This window comes from Cynocephalus volans, chromosome 11 (assembly GCF_027409185.1).
Source record: "Cynocephalus volans isolate mCynVol1 chromosome 11, mCynVol1.pri, whole genome shotgun sequence".
NCBI lineage: Eukaryota > Metazoa > Chordata > Mammalia > Dermoptera > Cynocephalidae > Cynocephalus > Cynocephalus volans.
The window spans coordinates 119,436,145-119,453,425 of NC_084470.1; the positions used below are offsets into that span (position 1 = coordinate 119,436,145).

Sequence of the window (17,281 nt, forward strand, 5' to 3'; positions counted from 1 at the left end):
AGCCCGGAGGCTGGCCTGGGGTCTGACATCAACGACACAGGCGGGGAGTGGAAGTCCTTCCGCACAACATGGTGTGGGGGGTGCGGGGGTGTGGACGCGCCCAGCTGTGTCCCGGGAAAGGAGTGGGTGCGTATAGGGGTGCCGGGTGAGGGCCTGGTGTGCTTCGCGTTTTGTCGTACAGGCTCGAAGATGCTGCAAATCAAATCCCAAACGGGAGCCGCAGCAGCGCGGACTGGATCGGAAGTCGTTTGCTCCGGTTCACTTGCCTGTAAATGCAGGAAAGGGGGGAGGGGGCGATCAGCCCCAGCGCAGATCCTAATCGCGGCGGGGGTGGGGTAGGGAACGTCGTTCAGAGCCCGGCCTGGGCCCATTCATCTCGTCCAAATGCCGCCCGGCCAGCAGAGCCCGGCACGGCGAGGTGGGGAGGAAGGAAGCTCCCTCCGGATTTTGTTTTAAGGCTGAAAGAAAACACTTTGGAGCAGCCGCCTGCGCGAGCTCCGGGCGGGGACTGCGGCGGGAACGCGGGGCTCCGGGCAGGGACTGCGGCACCACGGCGGCTTCCCGAGCCGCGCCAGCGCTGGGCAGCGGCCAGCCCGAGGGGGACCTCCCGGCCCTGCCCCCGACGCGGTCCCTGACCCCAGGCTGGGGCACCTCCCTGGACATCAAAGGGGATCAAAGCCGGGGAGGGACAAGCCACCCGGACACAACTTTTCTTCCCCTCCCTACCCTCCTCCCAGTTGTTTTGTTTTTGGTTACTAGCTGCTCTTGGCAGCAAAATGTTGGGGGGGTGGGGGCGGATCGGCAGGAAAAAGGCTGCTCGGCACGGGACACATCCAGGAAAACAATGCGGTCGGCAGAAGCAGGAAACGGGTCAGAGGATAGGGTCGGAGCCGGGAAAACTGGAGAGTAGAAGGTAGCCGTCGCCTCCACCAAGCCAGGGACGAGAGTGACTCTAAATGCCACCCCCAATATTTTTTGTCACCCAAACCCAAGGATCCCAGACACCGCACCCAAACCCAAGCTCGGAGTAGGGGAGGTCGGTGAGGGTCGCAGTCCCGACTCCTCGCACCAGGAGGTGCCCGAGGAGATCCCGCGCCGGCCAAGGCCCCGGAGGCGGGAGTGAAGCAGGAGGGAGCGCAGAGACCGGCGTCTGGCTCCCGGGCGTGCCACAGCGGCGACCCTCCCTCTTTGGTCGCCCCTTACCCTGTGGGCGCCGGGAGAAGGCTCCCGCTAGTGTCTCCCACTTCCCGCGGCTGGAGGAAGGGCCGAACGGAGGGAGGAAGGAGCAGAAGCGGCGTGCTTCAGGCAGGCAGGAAGCGGAGAGGCGGGTGTGAGGTGGGGTCCTGAGGTTGGACCGGAGCCCGGGGACAACTGGAGCTGCACACGCTTGGAAGGCGGGGAAAGGGCAAGGAGAGGGTTGCCTTGGGGGCGAGGGGGAGTTAGGAGACTATCGTGGGCCGCGATGTTACGTGAAACCCAAGAACGTTAGCAACTTTGGGGACCTAGATGTGGGTCTGGGAGCGGGAGTGGGGGAAGAGGAGACCCTTGGGGCGGGCCGGGAGGTGGAACAGGGGAATAGCCCCGGAAGCTGTGTGGGACACCCATCCTTCTGGGTCCTAGGCTGTGATCCGGCTGTCTGCCAGGGTTTGGAGACAGGGGAACAGGCCAGCCGATGGTTACGGGTGATGCCAACGAAAGCCACCCCAAGGTGGACCAAGGCTGTCTGTGTGCAGAGGAACTGGGGAGGGGGCTGGGTGCGGGCTGCGCTGCGGTATGTGAGCCCGGGCAGAGTCCCAGACTGTGCGGTGATGGGCGGAGAGACATGCAGTCCTGAGAAGTATTATGGGCTGTACTGAGAGATTTGGAGAGGGTCATGGGGGTGTGGGGAGGACGGTCTGAGAGATTCCGGGCGGCACCGCTAAGGCGATGCCGCGGTCAGCATCCGCGCCCTCTCCTTCCCGCCCCAGCCCGGGTTTGTTCAGTCGGGGCTCCAGCCCGGTGGCCGGGAAGAAGAAAGGGGGAAGGGAAGGAGCCTTTACCTGGCTCTGACGCGACGGGTCCCAGGCCCCCGGCTCCGCTTCCCACTCAGAGCTCTCCTCCCCGCCACCCGCTTCTACGCAGATCGGTCCCCCTGTCCTCTCAGGAGCCTCCGCCAACTCCACAGGACCCCGCCGGGAAGCAGAGCCCACCCCCTTGCCAATCACCGCTCGTTTTCTATCGACCGATGGGGCCTATAGCCAATAGGAATAGCTGATCCCGAGAGGCCTGGAGTGAGGGGGAGGAGCTAGTGAAACTTGGAGGTGTGACCAGCACTGCCGGGGCGTGGTCACAGAGTTAGCTCCTCCCCAGCTTGTCGAACCCTAAGTAGAACCGATGGGAGGGATTAAGATGGAACCCTCAACCACACACAAGCTCTTGAGAGAAGGTACGACCAATTGGACTGGGGAAGATAGAAGGGGCGTTGCGGAGAATTTTAACCAATAGAGAGTAGAGACCGGCGGGGACTGTAGAATGTCTTCCAATAAGAAACGTGAAGGGCGTGCCTTGTCACTTTCACTGGGGCGGGAGGAGGGTTTGCCCAAACCTCCCGAAGCGGGCCAATGAGGTTGGAAGGGGGGCCAAGATCGACCAATCAGAAGGCCGAGCTGGTCTCGGCACCGTTACTGGGCGGGGCGTACGCTTTCCAAGCCACTAATCTCTCGTCAGCGGAAGGCCGGGGCCTTCCAATGCGGGACATGGGCGTTCTCTAGTTCTCCCAATCGGTGCGTAGCGCTGGCAATTCAAACTGACAGCCGGTTGGAAAGGCAGATAAAGCGGAAGAGGGAGCAAAAAACGACGTGTTCTGTGACCGAGGCAATCGCTGATTGAGCCAAAAAAGCGACTTCTGCCCCGTCCCGCCACCACCACTGCGCGCTCAGGAGCGGCCGCTCCGGGAGAGACCCGAGGGGGCACGAAGGAGAGCTGAGGAATGGAGGACGCGAGAGAAACGGCGCGAGCGAGAGCACGCTGAGGGCCTGGGGCGGCCCGGAGAGGGGCCCGCGGACGAGCACAGCGGAGGAGGGTCGCGGAAGAGAGGGGAGGATTGAGAAGAACCAGGGTCGTCCTGTGGGAAAAGCTGAGGGGGCTTCCGAATCCCAGGAAGAGGGAGGCGGGGGTAGGGACGCTGAGCCCGCGATCCGACTGAGGAATTGGAGCTCTCCGAGGGAGGGGCTCATTGCTGGAGAGGGAAGTCTTGAGAGAGAAGCTTTAAATAAAAGAGACTCCGGAGAAGACTGAGAGAGTTGCTGAAGGGGCGGGAGCTAAAGCGTAAAGGATCCTTTTAGTCAGCAGAAAGAAAAAGCTGCTGAGAAGTTCCCTTCAAACTCCACTCCCTTCCCCGAAAGTTAAAAGGAAAACCAAATTGCTGCTCTCCCTTGTTTCTACTCAATAAATATTACTTTTACCCTTCCACCGGGAAAACAGTAAAGAACTCTTTTCCTTCCCAATTTTAGGGTTTAGAGAAGCCTGGGGCCTCGCAATTTTTAGCCTGTGGGGATCAAAGTAGGAGGGGTATTGCTCTTGTTTCTTTTTTCAACATCCCACACCTCATCCTTCCTGGGACGCCATGTCTACCAACAGTTGTAGTTTCAAGGACCGGTGCGTGCTCATACTGTGTTGCAAATTCTGTAAACAAGTGCTCAGCTCTAGGGGAATGAAGGCTGTTTTGCTGGCTGATACTGAAATAGACCTTTTCTCTACAGACATCCCTCCTACCAAGTAAGTCATGCTAGTGGTGGGCAACGGTAGCCTTTAACTAAATGGGAAAAGTGTATGGCTTGGATTTCTGGGAGTCAACAAGGAGGTTATTTTGGTGTTCCAGCCACTCCCAACAGTCTGATGATCCCCTTGGAGATATCTAAGTGGGCAGACTGTCTGGACAAAGTCTGTGGTTTAGCCAAAGTGGTCAGTCCTGATGTAATGTTTCTAATTCAATTATAGTCATATGACCACAATGGCACGGTGCCCTGACCAACCAACCATCCTATCTCACTGAATCTGAATCAAGTCGTGACCTAGTCTCTAGGTAAATCCAGGCAAAATTTTCTGCACTATTGGAGAGGAGAAGTCATTTAAGTTTTTCGATTTTATCCATAAAGTTTCACACACACACACACACACACACACACACACACACCATAGTTTTCTACCACCATTTGCAATTGGAAAGCTGAATTAGATCCGTTCTCCATCGAATTCAATATTCTTTTCTCTCTTTCTCTCTTTTTCTCTCTTTCTGAGGGAGACTTATATAGATTTTTATGGGATTAAAAATAGACTTAAGGACTGACAGATTAGCTCAGTTGGTTAGAGTGCACTGTTGATAACACCAAAATCAAGGATTCAGATTCCTGCCAGCTGCCAAAAAAGAGAGAGAGAGAGACTTAGCCTTAAAATTAAATCCTATCTCCTATAAAGCCTATTTTTGATATTACACATTTATTTGCATAATTGAACCCTATTAAAATCTGTTTTTAGCCACTACACACTTTTGGGTTGCTACACATCACAGAAAAAGAGCCATTTTATTTGACTCACATACACCCTTTTCTAGCTCTAAAAGGTATTTTCTTTTTCCACAGTCAACATATGTGTCCTACATGATTTTCAAGATTTAGTTCTTTATTGAAACATTATTTTTCAAATGAAAGTAACTATCCAAAATATGAGTAGACAACTATTCTTCAAGTCTTTGGATGCAGCCAGAGGAAGCAGGCTGATAACCATAATTCATTTAAAATGAATTTCACGATAATGATAGAAACTTTAAAAGTTTTTAAAATATACCCAAGTAAAGTTGTGGACTCTTTTTCCCTTGAAATCTTTTGAGTTGGTTTAAGTGCAGCCATGCCTAATGGCAAAGCCAAAGGCTGTAATTTATTGTAAAGATAAATGGGTAAATATTTTAAGTTCGTGTTTATATGCATATATGTGTGTGTGCATGTGTGTATTGCAAAAATGTAAAAACTACTTTTGCAAAAGTTCTATGATTTATTGTCTAGTGCTTTTTCTTTTAGTTGCACATACACACACAGATTTAAAATAGTAACCCATTCATCTTTGCAATAGCTGTGGTAGGCAATAACCAATCATAAGGAGGGCTCAGATAGGTGAATTGTTATGTTAGACCAGAGTTTAGAATAAAATCAGGTCTTTTCTATTGTCCTCCTTTGTACACGTTTATGATAGTGATGGATTAATGTGCTAACATGTGTGTGAATCAATGAACACATAAGCTTCTTTTTAATGGAAGGTTTGTCAGATGTTCGTGGTGAGTTCACAGATAATAACTGACTCTTACAAAATATACTGTACTTCTTTCTGCTCTTTGGATCTACAAAATTTGAGAGTCTCATTCAGCTCTTAGGATCTACAAAATTTGTGCCAAATTACAATTAAAAGTACATGTGATGGTGAGGATGTGGAGAAATTGGAACCCTTGCATTCTGTGGGAATGTAAAATGGTGCAGCTGCTATGGAAAACAGTATGGTGGTTCCTAAAAAAACTAAACATAGAATTACCATATGATCCAGAAGTCCCACTTCTGGGTATGTAGCCAAAGGAATTTGAAGCAGGATCTTGATATTTGCACACCCATATTCATAACAGCATTATTCACAATAGCAAGAGGTAGAAGCCATCCAAATGTTCATCGACTTGACGGATGAATAGGTAAACAAAATGTGGTATATACATATAATAGAATATTATTCAGCCTTAAAAGGGAAGGAAATCCTGTTACATGCTACAACATGGATGAACCTTAAGGACATTATACTAAGTGAAATAAGCCAGTCGCAAAAAGATACTGTATGGACCCCACTTACATGAGGTATCTAAAGTAGTCAAATTCATAGAAACAGAAAGTAGAATGGTGGTGGTTAGGGGCTGGAGGGAGGGGAAATGGGGAGTTGCTATTTAATAAGTATGTAGTTTCAGTTTGGCACGTGGAAGAATTCTGGAGATGCATTGCACAACAACATGACTGTGTTTAACACTTCTGAACTGTACACTTAAAAATGTCAGTAGATTTTATGATTTATTTATTTATTTAGTTTTAGTTTTTTGCCACAATTAAATTTTTTAAAAAATACATTTGACTATCTCTACACTTTTCTTTCCCCAGCGCAGTGGACTTCATTGGAAGATGCTATTTCACCAAAATTTGCAAATGTAAACTGAAGGACATCGCATGTTTAAGATGGTAACTTGTAGCAATATTCTAGACAGCTCTGGGTTTAGAAGATGGATGTCGACACCAAAGCACAGAGAAAGGTTCAGTGGTCTGCAATGAGCACTGTTATAAACCATGCAATGAGCCATTTCAAAACCATTTGTTACTGAGAGCTACTTTTTAAAAGGGTCTTGTGATACTATGCCTTTGTCTGTGATTTTCAAATTTTTCAAATACATTCACAAATATCTCCTTTAATTTCCAGAACAAGGCAATGTAGTTTAGGGGAAAAAACACTTGGATTTACAGTCATAACAATCAGGTTTGAGCCCTGGCCCTACCCTACCCTATGTGATCTGAGTAAACTCCTTAAACTTCTAAACCTCTGCACTTCCATTTCCTTATTTAATTTCTATCTTGTTAAGAATGTCCTCTGCATTTATCTTGAAAGTTGTTGTGCAGATCAAATGAATTATGGATGTTAAAAGGCTCAATAAACTATAAATTACAACACAGATAAGAGCTATTACTATTATCTTTTGAGAGGTAAACAGACGTATGTTATTATTCCCATTTAAGAGGGAAAAAGCTGAGATTTTCTCATTTAAATGGGATTTGGGTTATAAATTATCCTAATAATTTAAATTAGCAAAGTCTTATGTGCTAATGACTTTGATTCATTCATTCATTTATTCATTCAAGCTATACTTATATTAAGGACCTACTATGTTCTAGTCATTGTTATAGGGACTATAAACAGCGATAAACAAGATAGTCACTGGCCTTTGGACATTATATTCTAGTGAGAAGATGATCCATCAATAAGATATTTAATATGGTGGGAAGTATTCCAAAGGAAATAATAATAAATGATAGAAAACAATAGAAATTGGATAAGCCAGCCCGCCTCCAAAAAAAAAAATTACAACAGAAATTGGGAAAGTGTGTGAGAGCTATTTTAGATATCATGGTCAGGGAATCCTTATCATAAAGAGTTTACATTGGAGTTGAGTCCTAAAGGATGAGAAGGAGCTAGAGGAAGAATGTTCTAGGGAGAGAAAACAGCAAACAAAAAGAACCCATGGCGAGAAGAAGCTTAACATGTTTAAGGAATAAAAAGATGATGGCTGGTGTGGCTGAGACATAAGCATGGGGGGAGAGAAGTATGAGTCGATTAGAGATGTAGTCAGAACTCAGATAATCTACAGCAGTGTTGCACAATAGAAATTCTCAAGCCACATATGTAATTTAAATTTTTCTAGCAACAACATTTTATAAAGTAAGAAGAAACAGGTGAACTTAATTTTAATCATGTATTTTACTTAACGCAATATATCCAAAATATTATTATTTCAACATGTAACTGACATAAATTATAAATGAAATATTTTCCATTGTATTTTTTATTCTCAGTCTTTGAAATCTAGGGTATGTTTTACATTTACAGCACATCTCAATTCAGGCCAGCCACATTTCAGGTACTCAATAGCCACATGTGGCTAGCAGGTATTATTTTAGACAGTGCAGATCTAAACTTTGGTATGGAGGAGTTCTTTTATTTTCATTTTGGCCAGTGGAAAGGCACTGAGGGGATTTCAATGAGGAAGCAAAATGATCTGATGCATCCCAACTAGAGTGTTAGCTCCATGAGAACAAAGACTTTGTTTTACCCTCTGCTGTATTGCTAACACCTAAAACAGTACTTGGCATAGAATAGATGCTCAATAAACTTAAGTGTTTAAATGAATGGATGATGAATGAATAGGTGGTAATTAAAGCCATAGAATTTACTCTTGCAATACAGTCTTACAAATAACTGTCAATCCTAGTCCAAGAACAACTTTTGTTTTCATTTGTTTGCCTTTCAAGCAGGTTATGATTAGAAGACATATTTTAGGTGGGCTGGTACTTTTTATAGTATTCGTTACAGGGTCTCACAAAAGTGACTGACTCCCACATCTCACAGGTTGAGACCAAGCAATAATAAGAATTTTTAGAACTCAAGGTATAAACAGTTCGTGTTACCATTTTTTTTTAAGTTCTAACTAAAATGTTTCCTCTATTTAATACATGACTGGCTAGTAAAAAAATTTGTTAAAGAGTGAGGTACTTATAATCATCTGGATCATACTGAAGACAGTAAGAACTTCTGTAACTCTTTCTGGAGGCTGTGGATTTGCTTTATTTCTGAATTCCTTCAAAAACACTGAAACTAAAATTAGAGCAGCCAGCTTGTGTTTGGTTTACAGGGACTCAGGCTGTCTTCCTACTCCTCCATCTGTTGAAACAGTTTTTAGGTGCTGTTATGGAGCTAGAACATATAAGAACCCAATTTGCCACAGTCCTGGGGATAGCAAAAACCTTTACTCACAGATCTGAGTTTATTTAATATATTTTGTCTATACACCACATTGATTTTTGTGCTTTCCGGAGCAAATCACAACTTAAAGGCATCCAGAAGCTAGCTTCCAAAGGTAGAATGCATAAAATAATACTAGCAAAGAAATGCGAGAATATGTTAGTATTATTTCACCTAACTAACTTAAAGACTATTTTCCCACTTAATGATAGGACTACAAACATTATCAGAGTAACTCCCATCCCAAAGATCCCAGCAATGGAGGTTATATAGAGGAAATGAGGTCTAAATGATGTCTATTTATTTACATTAGCACATAAAAATGTTTATGTGGCCAGGTATTACATGATATATAATAACATTTACTTTCTTTTTTCAGTGGGAACATTGTGGGTTATCATGTGACTCTTCCATGTAGTTACTGCCTTCTTTCCTGCAACAATGGACACTTCTGGATGTTTCACAGCCAGGCAGTTTATGGCATTAACAGACTAGACTCCACTGGTAAGAAACAGTTGACTTACACTTTCCTGTAACATTTCTCTATCAATACCTGACTAAAGCTCCCAATAAATCATTTCAAGATTCCTCTGAGGCTTTCTTCTGGGTTGGATCAGCTACAGTGAAACTTTGATTTTTTTCACCAACCATTCACTTACAAAAACCGTTAGCCAAAATCCGTTGCCCTTTCTGTGTTCATCACTGTATTTAAGGAACTCAAACTTGGCTGGATGTATTGGTCTTTTAAAATTAACATTTTAGGGCTGGCCCGTGGCTCACTCGGTAGAGTGCGGTGCTGATAACACCAAGGCCACGGGTTCGGATCCTATATAGGGATGGCCGGTTTGCTCACTGGCTGAGCGTGGTGCTGACAACACCAAGCCAAGGGTTGAGATCCCCTTACCGGTCATCTTTTAAAAAAAAAAAAAAAATTAACATTTTAATTGCTCTAAACTGCTGCCTTGATACATATTCTGACTCCAGAGAATTTCTGATGATATTAGATTTGATAGTCAAATGAGCATGTATGAAAGGGAAAGAGGGGAGGCGGAGGTGGTGGGAGTTGAGGGGAAGAAGACTAAATAACCTCTGTATTTGATGATGCTTCAGGATAAAAACAGACATTCTAACATCTATATTAATAAATTATGATAGAATCTCTGGGTCAAGGGAAATATTTAACACCAATATGTTATAGTAATTATTTTAGTAAAAAAATACTACCAATTCTTAAAAGGTATTTGCATAATACTTTTGATATTACTTGGAGTCATTCAGTTTTATTATAGGACACATGTTCTCAGTGTCTAATATCTACTTACACAACAAACCAAGTTGACTTTAAGGAGCTTGACAATCTAAGTTGGCACTAGCTGGCCAGTTAGCTCAGCTGGTTAGAGTGTGGTGCTGATAACACCACGATCCAGGGTTTGATCCCTGTACCGGTTAGCCGCAAAAAGAAAGAAAGAAAAGTTGACACTAACACTCTCAGGTTTTCAAGTGCATGTTTTAGTCTTCTTTGGAACTTAAAATATACTCATTTTTAAAAAAATATGATTTGCCTTCACAGACCAAAAGATCATGTATTACAAGCTAGGTTATTAGGGTCTTTAAACCCATGCATCAATTATGCTTGGATGTTTATAGTCTGTGATTTTTTTTTCCCCACCTAGGATTCAACTGTGGTTCTCAAGCCATCATTTGGGAGGTCTTAATTTAAGACTCAAATATGTTAAGAAGGCCATTTTCAAGCAAAGACTTATCTGAACTCCCAAGTGGGATATATAGGCTCCTAATTTAGGCCTCCAGTTTTATACTTCTATTACTTACGGGACACATTAAAGGAAATTTCTGCTTTGATACTATTTTTCCTGCTGCATAGAATTCAAAACACAGGGTGGAGATTTTTCAATTTTGATTTACTTTTTAATATTTGTCAATTTTTCAAAGATAAAAGACCAGCATTCTTCTATTTGCATTGAATCTAATCCATGAGAAACAGATGTATCACAGGATTTCCTTTCTCCCTTCTTAACAGAGAAAGGAAGGTGCTGCTTCTGTCAGATCCAATCTCTTAGTTTATTTTTTCTCCTTTGAACCAATTGTGCTGAGCTGCTTCATAGCTCTGAGCATTGACTCCAAGAATATCAACCTTCTCCTGCGTAACCCTAATACTGTGATTTAAAGCAAGATTTTCTAGATGTTTGGTGTAAAAAAGAGGGTTCCTAATGACATTGGAACTGTCCTTGATTCACCTGAATCAACATCATCAGAGGAATATATAGATAAGCTTTATAACATTTTAGAATGTTTAGAATGAAAAGAAGCCCAGGAGGTCCGTGTTCTAGGCTGGTCTTCACATGTAGACTTGATTTCCCAGAACTTTCCTGAGGAGCTTTGGGAAACCTCAGCTCAAGTTCCCTGGAATTGGCAAATGCCCTCAAAGGCAAAGTGGCTTCAGCTCTTCTCCATTTACCTTTATGGGTCCTACTGTATACTTAGATTTGGCCTAGTAATTCCTTAATCCTGTCAGTTCTTCAGTGCCATATTACCAGACACAGAACATCATTCATTCTTGCAGGTGGGGGTGGGGAAGTGATTTTTATTATAAACAATTCAAACTCAAAAATTATTACAGAAAATAATATGATAGACATCTGTGTTCCAAGCAGCATCAAATAAATGCAAACTTTCTTCCTGATTAGACTCCAGCTTTTCTTTCAATCAAGGCAGACAGTTAATTATTTCCACTATTTCAACAATGTAGCATTTCACATTCTTGTGCATTTCTCCTTGGGCACCTGTGCAAGATGGGCAGCTAGAGGAAGGATGACTGATAGGCTGTATTTGCAATTTTCTTTTTAAATTCACACAGTGGAATACTCTACTAAAGAAATAAAAATGAATGAGCTAAATCTACACATATCAACATAGTAAACCTCAAAAACATGGCTGAAAAAAGCAAATTAGAAAAAAAATACATGCAGTATAGTATAATACTATTCTATAAAAATTTTAAATACATAAACAATAACATATATTGTCTATGGTTGCATGCATTTATAGTAAAAGTAAAACCATCCACGGTATACTGGTATTGGTGGAAACTGAATTCAAACTAAATCTCCAAACCCTGGTTAATTACATTCCACCATGTGGCCACTATCTCAGTGTATGTGAAGTGGGCGTCCAGTGTAGCTGAGTCCTCCTTGTGCTGACAGTGATAACTGGACATCTTGAGATTTGCTTTTCTTATTGAACTTTCTTGGCGCTCTCTTTTTTTTTCTTCCCCCAATTTAGTGCTTTTTTATAGAACATAGTACATGTCCAGAATAAACCATCTCATTATCCTTTACCATATGTTTGGTCTTGTACTATAAAGCTGTGCTGGATTCTTCAAAATGAAACCTGAGTGTCCAATCTCAATGAGATTTTAAATTGTTGTTTTGTTCTTTATATTGACTGCTACAATCTGGCCCTAAAGTTTACAGCTCTGCATTGACAGTCTGTAGACTGAAACCCACCTATATATCAAGGATCACAGTTTATATTATAACTAGCTCAAAACCCTTACTTCTTTTTCAGTCAGGAAAATGGCACCATCTACTCCTATGTTTATTGAAGAGATGAGGAGACTTATTTAGGACTTTTCCTTGCAACCTCCAAAGAGGCAGTTAATCTAAAAGGGTCTTGTGAGAGCTTCTTCTTAAAGGTAGTTAAAATAGATAAGGAAATTATCCATGTAGAGTGACTATGGTATAATGTTTCTGGAGGCAGGGTTTGAGTAAACGGACTCCTAGGATCCTTCAGAATTCTAAGATTATAGAATTCAAGCTCTTGCTTAAAAGACTTTAAAGAATGTTTATGTCGTAGATGTATAATATTAATTTTATTTGCAGTACATTCTTTAATAGCTATTCTCTTTACTGCTTATACTATGGTTTACATAAGAATGTTAACATATAAAGTTTCTTGTTTCATCTTCTGAGTTGTAACAGTTGTCGGCACTAAAAAATTTTATGACCTTTTATTTTCAGGTGTAAACATCCTACTTTGGGGCAACTTGCCAGAAATAGAAGAAAGTACAGATGAAGATGTGTTAGATATCTCAGCAGAGGAGTGTATTCGATAAATGGAATTATGATATGTCAAATATTCAAACTTTTTCCTATTTAAAATATGTATTAATGGATCGACTTTTAAATTGTTAATGAGGATTTGCAAGTGGTTTTTTGGTGGGAAACAAAAATGGGGCATTTGTTGAAGAAGATTTTTCACATATCACTCAGCTACCTTCCAATCTGGGGAAGTTTTTCTTACAACTTGATGCCAGATATCATTAATTTTCCATTCTTGAATAAAGGGCATTAGTACCCATACATATATCAATCATTCGTGTATCAAGCTCAACTTAGTGTTAACAGGGGATTCTTTTACAAAATAGGCTATTAGCTTTCCGTGGGTACTGGTTTCATTTTCTATTGGTGATAACTGCTTTAATATGGAGCAAGACTTTCTGAGTCAGCAAATAGAGTAAATTAAAACTTTAAAATATATAAAGGAATTTTCTTGATTCCTCAGTATTGTATTAGATAAATGATTTTGTCAGAAAATTATGGATATATACTGTTTACCAACATTATTTATTTACATTCTTCTAAAGCCATTATGGGTTCTGTATTATGAAAGCCAGATAAACCTCCTTCTTTAGTCTTTAAGTTACCCCATTCCCTAGGGCTTTCTCTGTAAATAGCAAATTTTAGATGAATAGTCTCAATCCCAACCCTTAAATTTTAAAGACAAAAAGAAGAAAACCTAAAGAAGTGGTTAGCTTAAGCCATTGTACATTATAAAGAGTTGTTTGTTGTTGTTTTTGTTGTTGTTGTCGTTGTTTCTTAAGCTGCATTTAGAGCCACACAGGAATAGGAAACTGGGATAGTGCTGGATTCTAGTTTTATGTAAAGCTGGAATTGATGTATCTCCTTAGCTGATATCACAATTGTAGGCATTTTGTCAATAGTGATACCAAATCAGACTAAGCTATGGTTTTGTAAATAAAGTTTGTTCTAAAAATGATCATCTTTCCTTTAATTTTTTTATTATACGCCCTTATCTTACCTAAAAACATAGAGAGATAGTATATAAAGTACAGAATATCAGGGCTAATGTTTATTGAGTACTTACTATATACCAGACATAGTTCTAAGTATTCTACACGTCTAACTCACTCCACACAACAAACCCACGAGGTAAGTACCTTTATTATTACATTTTTACTGATACGACAGGTGAGACATAGAGAGGTTAAGTAACTTATGAAAGGTCACATGACCAGTCAGAGGTGTGGCCTGATTCAAACTCAGATTGACTCCAGAGTGCTCACTCCTAAACTTTGTGCCATACCCCCTGAGCACCTCCAGACAGAAATCATTTATGATCTTACTTAGCCAGGATACATGCTGGGTAACTGACTACATTGTTATGTACCCTAGGTGAGGGCAGAAGTGACTGATTTGAAGGTTGAACAAACTCATACTGAGTCTTAGGGTAAAAGTATCTGTGAGCACTGAAAGAATCATTTGCTGTAAACCAAGATAAAAGGTACTTCAGGAAATGCTGTTACTAGCACCTAGAAGACTTTTCCAGAAGTCTTTCACACTGACCGTCAACACTGACAAAGTCATCAAAAAAACCAAAGGAATGAATGGGAAACAATTTGTTTTGGGGTTTGGGTTGCTTTTTTCTTTAACCTCTCAAATTCTTTCCAGAAGAAGGTGGGCATAATAGATAGAAGGAAAAAAAGAGTTAATACTACATTATATACTTCTTCAGTTAACTTGTCCAATTAGAGAAGAAAAGTTAAATGCTAGAGTAGAGAATGTGGCAAGTTCAATATTTAATAAAGTTCATCTGGTTTCCATTCAGCTCATGCCTTCAAATGCTGTGGTTGACTGAGGGGCTCTCTGAAGAGCAAAAGCAAGACAGAGGTGCACTGATTGAAGCAAGCCCCAAATGTGATTCCTCTCCAGCTGGAGAATATTGCAAATTACTCACATTATTTTTTTTTTTTTTTTTTTTTTTTTTGTCTTTTTCGGGACCAGCACTCAGCCAGTGAGCGCACTGGTCATTCCTATATGGGATCCGAACCTGCGGTGGGAGAGTCGCCGCGCTCCCAGCGCAGCACTCTACCAAGTGCGCCACGGGCTCGGCCCCTAAATTACTCACATTAGCTACCTTTGGCTAAGTGGATTATGGGAAAGCTGATTTTAAATAGAAAATGGATTAATAAAGTTTTATGTAGAGAAATAGATTCATGACACTTTTTAATAAAAGCAAATTACATACGCTCTGGTGAGACCAAAAGCAAAATCACATATGTAGATTTAGCATAACTTTCTAGTCCTAGCATAATTTTTAGGCCTAGAAAATTCATCTATGCTTTGTCCCCTTTCAGTATTTGGTTCACTTCAACAAACCTATGTTATTCTCTTACAGTGTGGCAAGAATTGCACAATGACATGCTCACACTTACCTTCAAGGTAAGTTGAGCAGTGAATTGAGCAGTGAGTTGGGGAGAAGCCAGAACCCTATGAGTCTACCTAATCCATTGGGTCAAGTGATTTATCAAAGGCATGCTGAAAGTACTATGACTCTTGTAGATGAAAGAACAATCATTTTGAGTAGTAGGAAAGAGTGCAGAGAAGAAATGATACTTAGGTCAGGCTTTGAAGCACAGTTAGGAGTTTGTCAGCTGAGATGAGAGTTTTGAGCAGAGAGAATACTATAAACAAATGGATAGGGGTTTAAAAGTGTCTGTAAGTGGTCCCTCATACCTTCCAAGATGTGTAATGAGAATTAACTAGAAGATAGCACTAACAAGGAAGGTTAAGATCACGTAACAAAGAATATTCTATGCCACTATAAATTTGGACTTGATCCAGCAGCAATATGGAGTTACTGAAGTTTTAAGCAGGAGAATTAAATGATGAGATGAAGGATGATAGCTCTGATGGTAAAGCGCAATCAAGTTTAATTTTCCTGATGTCATTTCTTTGACCATGGAAATTACATTTATTGTCTTTACCCTAGGAACCCACATAGTTCCTTAAGTTCACTGAACTTCTTGTCTTTCATGGAACGTCGGGTGTGCAGTGGGGCATTGCGATTTCCATCTTGTCTTTACTGAAGTTCAGACAAGGGGCAGTGAGTCATCAGCTCACCTACCATGGCTTTTTCTTCTCCTTATCTTGTTCCTCAAGCCAGTTTCTCAACCTCAATCTCAGGCTTTCTTGAGGCATCTTGAGAAGGGCTTAATCTTTTTTTTTTTTTTTTTTTTTTTTTTTTGTCTTTTTGTGACCGGCCATACTGCGCTCAGCCAGTGAGCGCACCGGCCATCCCTATACAGGATCCGAACCTGCGGCGGGAGCACTGCTGCACTCCCGATGGGAGAAGGGCTTAATCTTAAAACCACAATATTTTGTATAATCCCAGGTCCTTAAATATTAGTGATTTAGGAAAATTACCCTGTTAAGAACTGCTCTTTTGACCTTTGAGCCACATGTGACTAAGAATAATCTATAGTGCTTTCTTTTGGTGAGGAGGAAGTGACCATAATATATAAATCATGATATAGAAAACAGCAAACTAATCAGAACAGAACTAGGCAGTGAGGGAAGAAAGGGAAGGATATGGATCAAATAGTCTTGCTTCAATGATGAAGTCCTCCATGAAGGCTTTCCCTGTTTCAGCATTCATGCTTATAAAAGGAAATAGTTTCCTTTTCTGCCTTCTTTTTTTTTTTTTTTTTTTTTTTTTTTACTTTAAAAGCAGTCTAAACCATAGTTTCTTTCTTGCCTGGTATTGAGTGTATGCCAAATCTACCCTAAACTGCACAGATGGAAAAAATTAGTCTGTGTCTGTGGTACCTCTGGGGTTGAATATTTTTAGCACTTAAATCTTTAGCTAAAGATTCTTTCTTCCAGCACTCTCAAAGAATCATTTTATTGTCATCCAATGAACAAACTCACTGAGATAAAAAATTAACAATATCATGTTTTCGTTTATCCTTTTATAGTTTATTGTGAACTTCCACATACACTTTAATCCTCAGAATAACCTTCAGAGCTCTCTCTGTCCCATCACCCAGAGAGTTAGAAGAATCTAAACTTGAATCTGGGTCTTCTCATCTTGGTTGAGGAGTCTCTCTTACCTCCCTAAGTGACCCTAAACTGAGATCTATTTTTCCCTCACTAGTTATATAAAACTGAGGGCAAATTTTCTTTGACTTTCAACCTCAAATCTCAGTTACTTTCATTAATTAATCCATTCAGTAAGGAATTATTGAATGGCTACTATGGGCAAAGTAGATGCTGGGGATACAGAACTAAATAAGACAAAACCTCTGCTTCATGTGGAGCTGACATTCTAGTTGAGGGGAAGGAAGAAAGTGAGCTAACATTTACTGTTTACTGTATGCCAGACATTGTTGTAAGTGCTTTACATGTACGCCTATCAGATGGATCCTATTATTATCCTTTCCAAGCAGATCAGGAAACTGAGGTGTAGAGAGGTTACAGAACTTGCCCAAGGTCACATAGCTAGTAAAGAACACCACTCCAAGATTTAGAGGGATCAGAATTAGTTAGCTTAATGACTGTGCTGTTTTTATTTATCAACGTAGTTGTCTTCTATTAAAATAAAATCAAGTTTT

At 41.4% G+C, this 17,281-nt stretch overlaps 1 protein-coding gene across 4 annotated transcripts; it reads left to right on the top strand.

Annotated features, from left to right (window-relative positions):
- Positions 1–1,685: 1,685 nt before the first annotated feature.
- FAM72A (family with sequence similarity 72 member A) lies at positions 1,686–12,703 on the top strand. 4 transcript variants are annotated; one of them, XM_063113345.1, is made up of 4 exons: positions 1,686–1,837; positions 6,165–6,242; positions 8,951–9,075; positions 12,609–12,703. In XM_063113345.1, exons 1-4 carry the CDS (start codon positions 1,686–1,688, stop codon positions 12,701–12,703), a joined length of 450 nt encoding a protein of 149 aa, XP_062969415.1. The 4 variants fall into 4 exon arrangements, with proteins under 4 accessions (XP_062969415.1, XP_062969414.1, XP_062969416.1 ...); XM_063113344.1 differs by lacking the exon at positions 1,686–1,837 and adding an exon at positions 3,605–3,756; XM_063113346.1 differs by lacking the exon at positions 1,686–1,837 and adding an exon at positions 3,605–3,636.
- Positions 12,704–17,281: the final 4,578 nt, after the last annotated feature.

Coding starts and splice junctions, on each gene's coding strand:
- FAM72A (XM_063113345.1), top strand. CDS start 1,686: ATGCCAACGAAAGCCACCCCAAGGTGGACCAAGGCTGTCTGTGTGCAG. Junction 1,838..6,164: donor GAGACATGCAGTCCTGAGAA/GTATTATGGGCT, acceptor TTCTTTCCCCAG/CGCAGTGGACTTCATTGGAA. Junction 6,243..8,950: donor GACATCGCATGTTTAAGATG/GTAACTTGTAGC, acceptor TTCTTTTTTCAG/TGGGAACATTGTGGGTTATC.